We start from the raw sequence: 17,457 nt of genomic DNA on the forward strand, positions 1-17,457 counted from the left end.
GTTTATATCACAGGTTGGTGAGTTTCTCCAGACTGTAAAACAGTGTTTTACAACCCTGGCTGCATGTTAGAACCCTGAGGCCTGGACCTACCTCCTGAGACACTAATTAAAGTCATCTTGGGTGAAGCCTAGGCCACGGTGTTAAATAATATATATATTTTTAAACATATCTTTACTGATTTCAGAGAGAGGAAAGGAGTGGGGGAGAAAGAGATAGAAACATCAATGATGAGATGGTCATTGATCGGCTGCCTAGCCCGCAACCAGGGCATGTGCCCTGACCGGGAATCGAACCCCGATCTCCTGGATCCTAGGTCGATGCTCAACCGCTGAGCCATGCCCGGCCAGGCAATTAATATTTTTTAATCCTTACCACAGGACACATTTTTATGGATTTTAGAGGGAGGGGGAGAGAGAGAGTAACATCGATGTGAGAGAGAAAGATTGATTGGTTACCTCCCTTACGCACCCCCGACCGGGGATTGAACCTACAACCTGAGTATGTACCCTGACCAGGAATCAAACCCACAACCTTTGGTGCACGGGACAGAGCTTCAACCAACTGTAACACCCAGCCAGGGTGGCCATGGTGTTGTTTTAAACTTAAGTGATCCCAACATGCAGCCAGAGTGGAGAACCACTGCTACAAAACCAAAGAGCTAGGCCTGCTTCCAGAAGCTCAGTAAATAGGAACTGAATTCAGGTGGGTGAGCGGCATTAAAGGGCTGTGTTTCATTTTCCAGGCTCACAGCATTCAGGTCTTGGACGACTCTGGGGTCAGTGCCAGAGCTAAGTGGTATTTGTACTGTGTAGATTCTGGCTAATATATCTGTGGCTGATGTGTGGTTAAGGGGGCCGAGGAGAAGCGAGGGCTCATCCCAGAGAACACAGGAAAACTGCAGCTCCTGAAAAGTTCTGGCTCTGAGCTTGTTTCTGGTCACAAAATGCTTCAGCCCTGCAAGTCTAACTGGCCGAGAGGTCTATGGATGCTGGCCCTGCTCTTCTTAGTGTACCACTTTGTTTTCTCATGTCTTCCTTTTAAAGAATCCTCAGCCCGTTCAGATACAGTCAGTGGATGCTCAGGATCTTTCCGCAAGGCAGATCCTTGCTACCAAACCCACAAAGAGACCCCAAAGATGGGAAATGGAGATAGTCTGCTAAAATATCTGTGTTAGTGGCCAGGCAAGGAAGGACTCCGAGCCTCAGGATTTCTGAGCAGGCCTGTGCCCCTCAGAACCACCCCACCCAACCCTAGCCCAGGTCCTAACTTCTGGATGGTTCCAATTCTTGTTCTTAGGAAGCTCACACTTCTCCCAGGCTATGGGTTTGAGCATAACTGTTATGACTGCATCTGCCATCAGATACAAACCTTCAAAACGCTACTGTTGGCAACTCAAAGGGAAATGTGAGATTTCCCCCAAAATATAGTAAAAACAAAACAAAAATCAACAACCAAAAAAACTGCACAAATACATGTATGCTTCCCAAAAATTATACACTAAAAGTGATTTCCTTTGCTTGAGGCTTTCATTAACCTCAGTGTTGCTGCCATCAGGATTCTCTCTCTAATGTGCCTTTTTGTGGTACTGATGGCCTACAAAGTCTGAAAAGGGCTTAGTGACCCTCCAGCCCTCCGTCAAGCCAAGCGGTCTAACCAAAGCCTAACCTCTTACACGGGGCACAGACAGGAAGGGACAGAGTTTGCATCAGGATGAGGCTCCCGGTGACACTGAAGTGGACAAAGGTCATCTGAGGCATGAGTCCAAAAGGAAAATACTTCACACAAAATACAACTTCTGCCCACACTTATCTGGGACTTTAATGCTGATCTCAAAGCATTTGATCAAGTGGCTGTTCCCACTGCACTGTAAGGGAGCATCTGAACAGCTGCCCCCACAGAGCCAGGGCCTGGGTCAACCAAGAGGACATCAGTGGGTCAGCCGCATGAAGGGTCACCAGTGTCAAGGGGAACCTGATGCCATTTGTCTCCCATCGTGTGCTTCCACACAATTGGTAACACCAGCCTTAAAATGCAAACCGACCAACATATCTGCCTGCCAGGTGTACTGTATTCTCCAGGACTGCCCACCACCCGGCCCTACCCAGTTGCTTGCTCTTTCTAAGTTCTATTTTATTCCTAACATAAGAAACCAATGCAAACCCCATTCTTCGCAGTCCCTAACTCAGGGACTAAAACTCCAACAGCTGTTTCTGTTTAGTGGGATCCTAGGGGGATGTTGCTGGAGGGTTTCTGTTTGAATCTCTATTTCAAGAAAAAAAGGGGGGTCTACCTGGATGCAACTCAGCATATACTCGGGTTCTACAGGACAAGTAGTTTTACCTAATTCTAGAATAGAGACACCTACAGCATTAAAGAAATGGGTCAAAGTCAAGACCCTTTTAACACAAAATCAAAGATCTTAAAGTGGGCAAGTCAATGCTGGAAAGTCAATAAGTAGTAATGATGATGCCCGCCCGCCTCCTTGGACTAGTGGAGGTTTTATATTATGAATGATCGCAGTAAAAGTGAAAACACTTTACCTGGTTTTCCGTCAGAGAGTATGATTTCTAGGGGGCCAGAAAACACAAGTCTCTGATCCCCTTTTTGTTTTAATGGGCATTTCATCAAAGGAAAACATGGGGTGGGGTGCCGGAGGGTAAAGGAGAATTGCCATTCCCAACCGTTCTCCTTACCAAGACAATTATGACCATCATGAGCCAACATGAAGCCATCAAAACAAGTGCAGCGGTAATTGCCTGGAATATTCAAACAGTCGTGGACACAGCCTCCTTTGAGCTCGTTTTCACATTCATCAATGTCTACGGCATAAAAGAGACATAAACCAGTCAGATGCTATTTCTTCAGTATGGAGAAATATATATTTACCTTTCAACCAGCCATCCCACTTCTAGGACTCTACCCCGAAGATACATCTCCAACAACAGGAAAATAAATATGCCAAAGATTACTCACTGTAGCATTTGTAATTACAAAATACTAAAAACAACCTAAATGCCCGTACATAACAAAGTAGTTGAAGAATTATGGTACATTTACTCAACGAAGTTCTATGCAGCTGTTAAAAAACAATGATAAAGATCTCTATGAACTGATTTGGAGTGGTTTCCAGGATATACTATTAAGTAAAAGAAAAATGCAAAAGAGCCTCTGTAGTATCCTATCTTTGTGTAGAAAACAAGGGGATACAAAAAACACACACACAAGAAATTCCAACTGGGTTTTTTGTTGTTGTTGTTGTTGTTGCAGAAATTGATAAGCTTATCTTAAAATTTATACGGAAATGGGAAAGACTCAGAAGAACCAAAACAATTTTGAAAAAGGAAAACTGGAAGACTTTCACTTACTATATAGCTATAGTTATCAAGAGAGTGTTTGGTATGGGCATAAAGACAGACATAGAGATCAATGAAACAGAACTGAGAGACCAGAAATAAACCCTCATATTTATGGTCACCTGATTTGAGACAAAAGTGCTAAGACAATTTGTCAGGAGAAATGATAGTCTTTTCAACCAATGGTGGTGAGACAATTGGATATCAATATGCAAAAAGATTAATTTAGGCCCTTACCTCACACCATATGCAAAACTCAAACTCAAAATGGATCAGATACCTAAATGTAAGAGCTAAAACTATAAAGCTTTTAAGAGAAAATATAAAGTTTTTATGAGAAAATTTTTGAGACCTTGGGTTAGGTAAAGATTTCTTAGGTACAACACCAAACATAAAATCCATATATTTTAACATTTATAAGTTGGGCTTTATCAAAATTAAAGACTTGCATTTCAAAAGACACCATTAAAAAAATGAAGACAGGCCACAGATTGGTAGAAAATACTTGTAAATTACATGCCTTATAAAGGACTTACAAAGAACTATTACAACTCAACAATAAGAAAACAAACAACTCCATTTTAGAATGGGCAAAAGATTTGAATAGACATTTTACCAAAGAAGAACTGTGAATGATTAATAGGCACATGAAAAGATGGTCAACATCATCAGTTATTAGGGTAATTCAAATTAAAACTAGAATAATTACAATAAAAAGACAGACAATGACAAATATTGGCAGGGATATGGAGAAATGGAAACCCTCAGACATGCTAATGATAATATAAGATGGCACAGCCACTATGGAAAACAATTTGGCTGTTCCTTAAAAGGTTGAACATATATAACCCAGAAATTCTACTCCTAGGTATATATTCAAGAGAAAGGTAATATCATGTCCACACAATGACTTGCAGGTGAATATTCATGGCAACATTATTTATAATAGCCCCAAAGTAGAAGCAACCCAAATGTCTATCAGCTGGTGAATGTATATCCATACATATAAAATATGTATATCTATACAACAGAATACTAGTCAACAATTAAAAGGAATGAAATGCCAATAAAGGCTACAACACAGATGAACCTCAAAAGCTATGTGAAAAAAGACAAACGCAAAAGACCACATATTGTATGATTCCATTTATATGAATTGTCCAGAAAAGGCAAATCTGTAGACACAGAAAATAGATTAGTGGTTGCCTGGAGTTGGAGCTGGGGACAGGGATTAACTAACTGTACATGGGCATGAGGGATCTGATTGAGATGAGGAAAATGTTTGAAAACTGTATTATGCAACGCTAGTTGGGTGCACAACTCAACTAATTTACCCAAAATCATTAATTTGTACAATTACTTAGAATTAGTGAATTTTATGGTATGTAAATTTTAATAATAAAGTAGCTAAAAATAAAATACACATTTAGCTGCTTATTTGTGTAAAAGAAATACAGGAAGGATAAACCAGAAACTACAGAGATGGTGAACCACAGTGTGTGGGAAAAGGGGCAGAGAGAAGGAGAAATAGGAACAGGGTAATAGAAACAGGAGGAGGGAGTAACTCTTCTCTGAGTTTTAATATAGCCCTGACTCTCAGAACCACAGTGTTTTACATACACACATGAATACATATACACCTCCATACATATGTACATACAATTAATCAGGAAGCAGGGGTGGGGGTGAAGGGAGGGATTAAAAATGCAATACAAATAGAAACAAATGAATATACTGTATTATAAATAAATAATATTACCACACTGAAGGGAATGGGGAAGAAAAGTACAGCCTAAGTAACTTTGAAAAACAGTATCTTGACTGGCTGTTGCAAGGTTAAAAACAAGAACAGCTATATACAAAGACTGTACTCTAATTAAACCTGTATTACTCAAGGATTATAGATTGATAATTCTGTAAATACTTCATTTGTATACTGGGACTGAACAAACTGGTAAACATATTGCAGATAGTGAGAACCAAGTTTCTCGCTTTTGGAGAAAAAAGTTATGAATAAGCAAAAAGAAAGGTTAGAATGAATATTGTGGTATTGTTTTGGAATCCAAAATATCAGTGTAACTCACTGTTTCATATGTACATATATACACTCACACACACACATACACACACAAAGAGATAGAAATAAGAAATTAATAGAGATATGTGTGTATGTGGGGGTTAGTAAACATACATATATTTTTTTAGGTCTGTCCACTGAGAGGATCCAGGAGTAATCACCCCAGTAACAATGAAAACATTAAACATCCAGATTTTGGTTTCTACACCCCATTTTCCAATAAAAGAAATGAGGGTTCCTTGGAGAAGTGGTTGATTCTAGGACTGGGGTGGGGAAAATACAAGATGAGTCTGGAGCAGCTTGTGGCACCAAAAAATAAGACGTTTCTCATGTAAAAAGGACACAGGAGACAATGCGATGGAGCTCCTAATGGCTAAAGCTAAAACAATTTGAGCCAAAAATAAGTAACTATACATATAATTAAGTACATACCCACAAGTACATACTGGCATAAATACATAAATCAATGCATAAATAAATGGGGGGGAAGGAATCTTCCTTACAGAAGAATCCTAATTTAATAAATATATAAGGCACAATGGAAATACAAAATTACCGAGAGGCACATACCACAGTAATAATTGTTGCAAGCAAAATTCAACTGTGGGCAGCCTGAGTCAATTTTGCTCAGTGGTTAGAGCGTTGACCAGCAAACTGAAGGGTCCCAGGTTCAATTCCAGCCAAGGGCATGTACCTCGGTTGCAGCCTCGATCCCCGGCCCCAGTTGGCATGAGAGCAGGAGGCAACCAATCGATGCATCTCTCTCACATAGCTGTTTCTCTCTCTCTCTCCCCCACCCTTTCCACTCTCTTGAAAAGCAATGGAAAAAATATCCTCGGGCAAGGATTAAAAGATAATAATAATAAAATTAAAATAAAATCCGTGGGCAAAGATTGGAGAAGAAACAGAATAATTAGCATAGGCTGAAATTATCAGCCCCAAGACATGTATCTACTGAAACGGGGGAAAATACTAAGTTTGCAGTGGAGAAACCCGTAATATACCACCTTAACCAGGTGATCAGTGTGAACACCACCTGGGAACATGTTGACATTGCGAGCCGCCCCCCCCCCCCCCCCCCCCGTGCGATGCACAACAGCAGCTCTGTAGCAGCCTTGTCAAAGCTTTACTCTTGTATCACTACAAATGCATAACCACGCTCTTATCATGAGAAAACATAGGAAATTCTCTTATCTGTTCAATTCCTGCCCTATCAGCGCTTATCGTGAGAAAGAACTGAACAGTACTCATCAAGTGTCCCTGTCCTGAAAAACCAGGAAAGACTGAGGGACTATCACAGATTGGAGGACAACAGATAAGTGTAATTAAGGTCTATAGTTTAGCTAGTAATATTGTGGCGATGCTAAGTTCCTGGTTTTGATGCTGTATTGTAGTTATATAAGTTGTTAATATTTGGGTAAGATAAATGAAGGGCACATGTGACTTCTGCACTATTTTTGCAGATTTTCTGAAGCCTAAAATAATGTCTAAGTAAAAAGTTGGTTTTTGTTTTGTTTTGTTTTGAATCCTTACCCAAGGATATTTTTTCCATTGCTTTTCAGAAAGTGGAAGGGAGAGAGAGAGAAACATTGATGTGAGAGAGACACATCGATTAGTTGCCTCCCGCATGCGCCCCTCAGGGATCAAGCCTGCAACCAAGACGTGCCCTTGGCGAGAAGTGAACCCGGGACCCTTCAGTCCGCAGGCCGACGCTCCAACCACTGAGCCAAACTGGCTAGGGCTCTGAGTAAAAAGTTAAAAAAAAAAAAATACAGCTCCATATACAAAGATCAAGTTTAGATTCATCTTTGTTAAACTTAATTCAATTCCCTCCACTGAGAAGTAAGGACCATATACTGAGTACTGACTGAAACATCCCCTCTCCAAAGTCTGAGATAAAAGAAAAGATAGTTTAGAATAAAATATCTTTTATCTAAAGCCACTTATGAATCACTCCTAGGGTTTGAGTGTGAAATGCAAAGAATATATGCTCCCTGTTAATGGTGATTACCTGTGGGTAAAAGGAAGAGGCAGGTCTTTAATTTTCTGCTTTTTACTTTTTTGTGTTGCTTGTCTTTTTTAACACAAATCACATATTGCTTTAAAAGCAATTTAAATATATAAAAGCAACAATGCCAGTGAATCATTTGCTATTTAAAACTAAATAGACTTTTCAAACTATAAACTGTTAGCAATTCAGTTTTATTTGTGATATGTCAAACCCAACAGCTAAAATAAGGAAAATCTTTCCACCTGTCAGTCACCACCATTTACTAAATACGCACTTTATCCAAAAGAAACCATGGCATGGTTCCTGCCCCCCAGAGAGGACACAGTGACCAGAGGACACAGTGAAAAAGTGAACGTTTTTTTCCCCAAGCAGGGTACCAACATGTGTGAATTCTAACAGTGTAAATAGAATATTTAATATGGTGAGGGTGTGGTATGGAGGAATTGACAGACAGATGTTTCAGGGAGAGGTAGCCTTTTGGCTTCCCATGATGTAGGGCAGGTAGAGAGATGGTTGTCTATCTCTGAAAAAATATGAACTTGGAGAAATGGAAGTGCTTTATGAATGGACCACCAACCCCACTTGCTGTGCACCTGACCAGGAGCACGCCTCCTCCGATGGAAGAGGTAGGAGTTTTGCTCATCAGCGAAAAGGAGACCATAAATATTATGATTTCTCACCCAACCAAAGAGGGACACCAGGAGGCTGAGTGAATAGGAGAGATGTGGGACCAGGGACAGAGCTCAAGTAGAGACCTTTCTTTTACCTGCAGGCTAATTGTGTGATCATAGCCACAAGTCCCTTCCCCAATTCCCCTGGGCCTCAGTATTCTGATCTGTAAAATGAAGGAAGGGCGTGGCTCACAGCTCCCTGAAAAGCCCTGCCAGCCCCAACATGCTATGATTTCCATCCCCGAGAACAGCTTCCTCCCATAAGGGCCCAGTCTCCAGCTAGTTCTGAACTTCAGAGTTCATGACACTGAACTAACCCCCAGTGGCCAAGAACTCAAAATGGCAGAGTCCAGATGATCTGGAGCTCTAAGGGCTTAAAATATCCTTCTGTACACATCTTTCCAGGGTGACCTTGCAGCTCCAAAAGAGGCAGGCCCTTGATGTAGCTCTAAAGCATGGCAGGTCACAATGCCAAACCGCCCAGAGCCATGGACAAGGCGGAGCTCCAGAGCCTGCAGGAGAGGGCAGGACTCGGGCACTCAGACTCAAGAGAGAAGGCTCAAACTGCCCCAAGGAAGAGCAGGATCTGCCCTGCTCTGGCCGGCACAGCCCTCCTGATCAATACAGCGACTGACTTTCTGCCCCCAAACTGAGTGCCCCAAAACATACTAAAACACCTCTTTTCCATTTTAGAAGCTAGACACAAAGGATATTTCAGAACCAGGTGAAACTATGATCAGCTCTGGGGAAGACCTGATGTTCCCAGTCCTTTAAGGATCTGAAATGCGTTTCAGAAAGTGGGGGATATGACTTGAGGGAACCAACATGAGTGGCCACTACAAGACCTGAGGAGGTGGGAGCTTCCCCTGCTGGCCCACCCACCACTGGTCCCCAAGACACTTACCCTCACACTGCCTGCCCTCCCCTTGGTAGCCAGGCTTGCAGGAGCACTTGTAGGAGGCGAGTGTGTTCTGACACAGGGCATTGGCGTGGCAGTCATCTAGCCCTTGGGCACACTCATCCACATCTGCAAAAGAGCACAGCAGCTCCTGGTATGGTGCCCCAAGCCCTGTGTGTTCTGACCTTGGCCCCTCTCTAGTATCATCTCCCACCAGCCCACCCCACTTCACTCCTCACCAGCTAACCTGCTTCAGAGTCCCTGGGATGAACCATACCATTTCCAGATGCTGTTCCAGGCACAGCCTGAGCCTTCCGACTCCCCACCCTTTCTATGCGCCTTCAAGACTCAGCTCAGATCCTCCTCCTCCAGGAAGCCTGCCATGACCCCCTGGTGTAGGTGAGATGTGCCCCAAGGTGTGCTCCCCCCCCCCCATCTGTCTCCTGTCATAGCACACAGCACACAGGGTGGTCACGGCTGTCCTGCCTGCCTCCCCCCCTGGATTACAGATTGGGGCCGTGTCCCTGTTGCCTGGCACATGCGTGAGGGGTAGTAAGCGCCTACACGTGTGGCCAGGCAGCTCTGAAAAGCCAGCAGCTCCCGTCGGGGCGGGGGAGGCTCGCCCTGCGCCCGGAGCAGACGGAGCTTCCCGACGGTGCGGGGGCCGTGCCCACCCCTTCGCCACCGCTCGCCCTCTCTCCCCGCGCCCGGGCCCTGGCAGGGGCGTTTCCCGGTTGACACCGCTCCGGGACGTTACTTAAAAACTAAAGTTCTGAAAGCGCTGCGAGTCCAGGGAGCGGGGACCGTCGGGCGCTCCTCCCGGCCGCCCCCGGCCAGGCTGCCCTGCCCCCAGCGCCCGGGCCCCGGGGCCGCCCGCCGACGGAACGCCCCGCGCAGCCCCGCGCAGCCCCGCGGCCCCGGGGGAGCCTCCGGCCCGAGCGCAGGACAAAGCCCGCGGTGCGTCCGGCCCCTCGGCCTCCGCAGCTGGACCGCAGGACCGGACCCGGGCTCCGGCGCCCTCCCCGCTCGCGGGGGGCCGACGGCGGGCGACCCCGGCCGGGGCCGGGCGGGCGGACTGTCGGCGGCCCCGGGTCCGAGGCGCCCCGGGCCTCCAGCCCCGCCGCGGTGAGGCCTCGGCGGCCGGGGGCAGGGCCGGGGAGCAGGCCGGCCGCCAGGTGCGCCCCTGGTCGGAACTCACCCTCGGGCGGCCGCGGGCCGGGCGGGGCGGCCGCGGGCGGGGCGGCCGCGGGCAGGGCGGCCGCGGGCGGGGGCAGGGGCAGGGGCAGGAGCAGCGGCAGCAGCAGCGGCAGCAGCGCGCGGGCCGCCCCGGGACAGCCGCGGCCGGCGGCCCCCATGGAAGGCGCGGCGGCGGCGGCGCGGCGAGCTCGGCGGCTGCGGGAGGTGTGCGCGGGGACCTGCCCGCCGCTCCGACGCCCGCCTGGCCCCGCCCGGCCCCCGGCCCCGGCCTCATTCTCACACGGTCCTCCCGGGGGCGGGGGCGCGGGGCAGTGCCGCCCCTCCCGCCCCTCCCTCCCGCTCGATCCGGGGCGCGGGGGGCGCGGCCTCGGCGGCCCGAGGGCGGCTGTCAGCGGCCGGCCCGGCCCGGCCCCGCGCCGCACGCCCGCCCCGCCCCGCCCCGCCCCGCCCCGCGGGAGCCCCCCGCGCCGCCTGTTTGCGGTCCCGCTTGCGAGCACGAGCGGCCCTTTGGGCCCGAAGGCGTCCGGGGGCTCAGAGTCCTCGGTCCCCGAGCCCGAAGCCGCCTGGGGCTCTGCGCCCCGCACTCGGGCGGGCGGTGTGGACGGACGGCGGCGACCCGCGGGCGGCGACGCGGGAGCGCAGGGGAGGGCGGCCCGCGCCGCATCCCGCCCCACAGCCTCCGAGGGCGGCGCCCCCGGCCCGGGCACGCTGAGGCTGGCGCACTGCGGGCCCAGAGGCGCCGCAGAAAATGTGCGCTTCCCTGCAAGCCAGTGGCGGGCCTCTTGGAGGGCAGCCTGCGGGCGGAGGGAGGCGGCTGGCCGTCGGTGAGCCGCCGGGGCAAGACTCCGCCGGGCACGGGGCATGCGTGACCGCGGCTCGCACGTCGGGCCTGGCCCTGCAGACGCGGGGCGCCTGTCACCCGGCCCTCGCGGCGAGACACCCTCGGAAAGGAGCGCCGCCCGGGGCCCGGGCCCGCGCTCGGCGGCGCTGCAGGGACACACGCAGCAGCGGCTCCGAGCCGGACAGACGCCACGCTTGGCGATTTCTATGTCCTTTGAGCTTCTCTTTGTTAAACTTTCTCCTATGAATATATACATATATACATGTGCATTTGTACCTGTATTTATATCTGTATCTGTGTCTGCATCTATATCTATCTATTCATTTCTTTGATAATCAGAAAAAAATAAACATCACAAAAAATCCCCCCCCTCCATGCACAAAAACGTCTTCCCAGGAGCCCCCCCTCCCAGGGCCGGCCGCTCTGCGCTCCTCCTCTGCTCCCGTGCCTCCCATGCCCAGGGTGCCCAGGCTGAGGGTGCCTCTTTGGGCCTCAGTTGCTAGTGTTGCTCCCTGATGGAGAACCTGAGAAAATAACTTTTCTGTGGTGGCTTTTCCTTTGACCTTTTCATCCCCAGTGAAGGCAGGCAGGTTGCATCCCTTTTTCGGCCCTTTGCCTCTCCCTCCCACCCCCTTTTGTTTGGTGTGGACAGAGACACTCTGCTTTTTCTAGGCATAAGGGTGGTTTTTACACATTTGTAAATCTTCGCTTAGTGGAACGTTCCCTCTGCCTTTGTCTTTGTGTCCTTAATGGTAGCCATAAATTACCGCCCTCTTTTCTCTTCGCTGCATCAGGCTTCATTGCTTTTGAAATGATCAAAGTTATTTTCTTTTAAAATCCAACTAGAAACCGCCCATTGTGTAGCACAGAGCTCTTCAGCTCCAGTCAAAGCATATAAATACATAAAGCTGCCTATTAAACTCTACAGGAGCCTCCTCCAGCCCCTTGTGCCTGCTAAAGAAATAAGACATGTGCTGTTCTTTCTCTTCACCATTCCCCCAAGTTTATATTTCAGTAAGAATACAAGTGAGTAATGATAAGACCCAGTGCTCTTTTGCCTAGGAGGGTCAATTTTTGTCATGTTTCCTGGAAAAGTTCACCACTGGCACAGATCTTAAAAAATGCTCTGAATTCTATTTTATTTGCCCCAACCTTCATACAAATGTGCTTTCAGCTGGGTGGCTCCCAGAGTCCTGGGCAACCTTTCTGACACTTCGGATTAAAGTCAATATGGTTTACAACTGGGAATTTCCCTAGGAGAAAGGCTCCAGGGGATATTTGTGTACAAATGTAGTGTTTGCAGTGTCCCAGTGTCAGGAGGGACTTGGTGAGCCATGCGCCAGCTGCCGTCTGCCCCCTGTTGTCCAGCTGAGGTCCCCACAGACTTCTCCGAGAGGCCACAGCACTGCCCCTGCACCGGGACTGCGAGACGGGCCTGAGGGCAGAGGCGGCCCAGTCGGCCAGCCCGTCGCATTGGTGTGGGCTTCTGGCACCAGACTGTCGAAACGGAGACTCCTGGGTGCCCCTGCGCCGCCAGTGACTAGGTTAAACTCTGTATACATAGGATCCCTTTTAATGACCCTCTTTTTTGACTCCTCAGCAGCCTCTGGAAACTCCTTTTGGAAAATCCCCTTCCCCTGGGTTTTTATCACGTCAGGCAAGCTCCTGGTTGTCCTCCTACCTCTCAGGAAAAGCCTCCTTGATCAGCTTGGGGTCCCCTTTTCACACTCTCTTCCCGTGGTTCACACATTCCTTGGTTCCGTAACAGAAACCTCCAGTTCGGATCTCCCCCCTCAGCTTCAGTCCTGCGCATCCAGCCGCCTCCTGGCTACCTTCACCTCCATCTCCCCGAGGGCCCTCAGATTCAGTCTGTTCAAAAGGGAGCTTGTCTGCCTCAAGTCTGCTCCTTCTCAATGCTCCCTCTTAGGAAAACCCGCCTCCCTTCTGCCAACAGCGGCTCAGAGACCTGGCGGCATCCTGGACGTCGTTCTCTCCCTCCCCACCACATCCACACAGTTGCGTCAACCCTGCTTTCTTACCGTCTCTCAAAACCATCCCCTCCTCCACGCCCACGGCCTGAGCTCAGGGCCTCGTCACCCCTCAGCGGGTCTGTTGGCCCTGCCCATGGCCCTCACTGGCCTCCCTGTGGAGGATCCCACCCCCTCTCGGCGTAGCTTCCACAGTGGCTGCCAGAGTGGAACGTAAATTTCATCATACCCCTCCCAGTCTTCCTGGGACTAAAGTCAAAACTCCCTTCATATAACCGCTCTGGAGAACTGTGAGGCTGTATCTACCGTAGCAAAACACGCCTACCCACCTCTAGGTATATACTCCAGAGAAATTAGTGCAAATGTGCACCAAAGGACATGTACAAGAATGTTCATAATAGCTGTATTCCCACCAGCACAAAACTGGAAATAACCCAGGTGTCCACCAACTAAGAATGCATGAACTCACTGTGGCATATTCACTCAGTGGGATACTATGGAGCGATAGAATGACCAAACTCTAACGCAGGCAACAACGTGGAGGCATCTCATGGTCATTACGCTGAGTGAAAGAAGCCAGACACAAAAGGGTACATATTGTATCATTCCCGTCTATGGAGTTTAAGAACAGGTAGAGCTAATAAAGAGCAATAGAGGCCAAAATAGTTCACTCCGGGGATGGATATTGACTGGGAAGGAGCATTGAAGGAAAATTCTGGAATGCTGGAAATGTTCAGTTAGATCTGGGTATATATGGATGCATACAGATGTAAAAATTTGTACAGATGCTGGCTGAAGCTAATGCACCTTATGTACTTTATTGTGTGTGTTTACTTCAATAAAGAAGTGGAAACAAGAACTGCCCAGCCAAAGGCCTTTATGATTCATCCCATTTACCTTTCTCGCCGCTCTCCTACAGGCTGTGCTCCAGTAACATCGAGCTACCCGTCTGAGGAGCTTGTCAGTTTCCCCTTCCGCATCTTTTCTTTTGCACACACTGCTCCCTTTGCCTGAAAGACGTGAAGTCTGTCTCGATAACTATTTGAATAAATGAAGTGCAACATCTTGACTAATAAACATCACTATACCCCAAGGAAAAAGGTGTTTGCTGAGATGTCTCCAAAAAAAAAACCGATGAGCTATGTGTGAAAGTGCTCTAGTCTGCAGGTTCGCAGATCCCGACAACTAACACAGAAAGGCAACCCGTCTGCTCTTGCACACACATTCACTTGTCCTCCACGGATGGATGGCTTCCACATCTCCTGGAAAACTTTTTCTATATGTCTGAGTTGGATATGAGGTAGTACATATTTTTGTTTATTTTATCCATCCCTGTCTGCTCCCTCCTCTTTCCTAACAGATATTCATCCCTCCCCCAAGCAGCCCTCTTCCTAGGAGGGAAGCGGCATCACCTGCAACTTCAGGCTCTGGAATTGGCTTCAGACAATATCTTTCATTCCACTCCCCTTGCAACAGTCATTGGTTTTGAGATAAGTAGTTGAAAGCGCTCCAATCAGAGCGAATCTCAGGCCCTTTGTTCGAAAGGCTGGAATTTGGAAGGGCTCTCTGTTCTTCCCGTGATGTTACTGCCGTGGAGAAAAAGGGACAGGCTTCTGGACACCAACCAGAGGAGGGGACGCCAAGGGAAACACTGAGAAGCCAACCCGAAGGCACTCCCCGCCTCAGCACCTCCAGTGATATGTGCCAATACACGTCCTTATTTTTTGGTTTCTTTTTAAAATTTATTTTTTATTTTTACTTTTTAAATTGTGATAAAATATATGTAACATAAAAATGATCACTGTAGCCCTGGCCAGTCTGGCTCGGTTGCTTAATTGTTGTCTCATGCACCAAGAGGTAGCTGGTTTGACACCCAGTCAGGACACATGCTTATGTTATAGGCTCGATCCCGGGCAGGAGGCGTGTGGAAGGCAGCCGATCGATGTTTCTCTCATCAATGCTTCTCTCTAAAATCAATAAAAACATATTAAAAAATTACTACTTTAACCATTTTAAATTGTACAGCGTAGTAGCATTAAGTATATTCATATTGTTGTGCAACCATTGCTGCCATTCGCCTCTTGATTTTTTTATCTTGCAAAACTGAAACTCTGTACCCATTAAACATTAATTGCTCATTTCCCACCCCAGCTGGCAGTCACCATTATACTTTCTGTTTCTGTAAATTGGACTAAGTACCTCCTCATATGAATGGAATCATATAGTATTTGTGACTGGCTTATTTCACGTAGCATGACGTCTTCAAGATTCATCCATGTTGTAGCATGTGTCATAATTTCCTTCCTTTTTTAAGGCTGCATACTATTCCATTGTGTGTATCCCACATCTGTTTATCCATTCATTCGTCAATGGACTGCTTCCACCCTTTGGCTATCGTGAATAATACTGCTGTAATCACAGGTGTACAAATAACTGTTTGCATCTCTGCTTTCACTTCTTTTTAGTGTATTCCCTGGAGTGGAACTGCTGGATCATATGGTAATTGTATTTTTAATTTTTCCAGGAAGAGCAATACTGTTTACTATAGTCGCTGTACCATTTTACACTCCCACCAGCGATGCACTAGCATTCCAATTTCTTGAGGTCCTCACCAACATTTACTTTCTAGCTTGGGCTTTTTTTTTGTTTTTTTAAATAATAGCCATCCTAATGGATGTGAAGTGGTATCTCATTGCGATTTTTTTTGAATTGGGTTTTCTGCTATTTATAGCCAAAAATGTTCCTATCCAGTTCCCCATAATCCTCCATTAAACTCTGAGTAGCTGGTGGTCCTCTGAGTGAGGTGGGAGACAGATAGGTGGCCTAAATAATAAACGATTATTTTAGTCACAAAACCGATGCTATCTTGGTGTAAATGCCAGGACTCCCTTTAGCTCTTCAACGGTTCTAAAAATTGCAACAGCATTCTCCTTTGCTTACACAGGGCTAAAACCCCTTCCAATAAGTATTTGCTTGAATATGACAATGGCTAACATTGGAGCGGACACGAGCGCCAGGCACTGTTCTAATGCTTCGCGTGCCCTAACTCACTCACCCGCAGGTAAGCTCTGTGAAGCGCACAGCAGCAGCCTTCTTCAGGTGCAGGGCCTGAAGAGAGAATAGGAAGCTGTACTCGGTTCCAGGACATCTGGCAAGAGAACCTCCTTCTTACCCAGGCTCCGTACCGCCCGGTGTGCCAGGCACTGTCCTAGGCACTACGGGAGATACAAAGAGGAGTGAGAGGCAAAGCCTTCCCTCAGAGAGCTTGCAGTCCAGCAGAAAGGAGATATAATGAGTGTTCATACTCAACACCTCTTCTAAAATATAAATATAACAATTATTATTTAACAACCTAGCCCTGGCCGGCATGGCTCAGTTGGTTGGAGTGTCATCCTGTGCACCAAAAGGTGAGGGGTTCGATTCCCGGTCAAGGCACATACCCAGGTGGTGGGTTCGATCCCTGGTCAGGGCACATAGAGGAGGCCACCGATCAATGTTTCCCTCTCTCTGTCCTCCTTCCTCTCTCTAAAATCAACAAAAGCCTTTGGTGCCCCCCTTCTTTCTATGAAGCAAATATAACATTAATACCAAAACTTTATAATATTGTACACAAAAATGCAAACCATAGATCAGTATCACTTATGACCATTCATTAGAAACCCTAAACAAAAAAATTAATGATCAGAATTCAGGGTCATAATTAAGTGAGATACATTTCAGGATGCAAGGATGATTTAATATTGTGATATCTACTTATATAATTAATCATGATAAATAGATCTGAAGAGGAAATGATATGATAACCTCTACAGATGCTAAAGGACATTTTAATATTTACCCGAAGACATGCTTAGAGAGAGAGAGAGACATCGATGTGGGAGAGAAATATCTATCAGTTGCCTTCCATGTACTCCCTGACTGGGGATGGAACTCACAACCCACCTAGGTATGTGCCCGGACCAGGAATCAAACTGGCAACCTTCCAGTGCATGGATGACACTGGACCAACTGAGCCACTCTGGATGGGCTAAAGGGCATTTTAAACAAGTATACTTGATAAAAACACTCAATATGATAGGGATAAATACTTCTTTAACATGAAAAAAAATCTCAGTCCAAAAGCATCAAACTTAACAGCTAAACATGAAAAGCATTTTCACTAAACTCTGAATTAAGACAAATATGATCACTTCAATGTTATTTAACACTTTACAGGGCATATTAGTCAAATCCACTACACAAAAATAAATTAGAGATATAAAGAATTAGAAGACAGGAAATATGACAGGTGATATAATTGTATATCTGGAAAACCCAGGAAAATCAACTGAAAAACTATTACAAGTAACAAGAAAATACAGTAAACTAGTAGAGAACAAAATTGTTATACAGAAATCAAGTTTTCTCAGTGTAAAAGATG

At 46.9% G+C, this 17,457-nt stretch overlaps 1 protein-coding gene across 1 annotated transcript in view; it reads right to left on the minus strand.

Moving 5' to 3' along the window:
- Positions 1–10,366, minus strand: part of SCUBE2 (signal peptide, CUB domain and EGF like domain containing 2) — a 62,260-nt gene extending 51,894 nt beyond the window's left edge. The window contains exons 1-3 of the mRNA XM_087821721.1: positions 10,210–10,366; positions 9,018–9,140; positions 2,695–2,820 (exon numbers count right to left, since the gene is read on the minus strand). Of these exons, the coding sequence (XP_087677847.1) occupies positions 2,695–2,820; positions 9,018–9,140; positions 10,210–10,366 (406 nt within the window). The remainder of the gene's footprint in view (positions 1–2,694; positions 2,821–9,017; positions 9,141–10,209) is intronic.
- Positions 10,367–17,457: the final 7,091 nt, after the last annotated feature.

This window comes from Miniopterus natalensis, chromosome 11 (genome assembly GCF_054644295.1).
Source record: "Miniopterus natalensis isolate mMinNat1 chromosome 11, mMinNat1.hap1, whole genome shotgun sequence".
Classification (NCBI taxonomy): Eukaryota; Metazoa; Chordata; class Mammalia; order Chiroptera; family Miniopteridae; genus Miniopterus; species Miniopterus natalensis.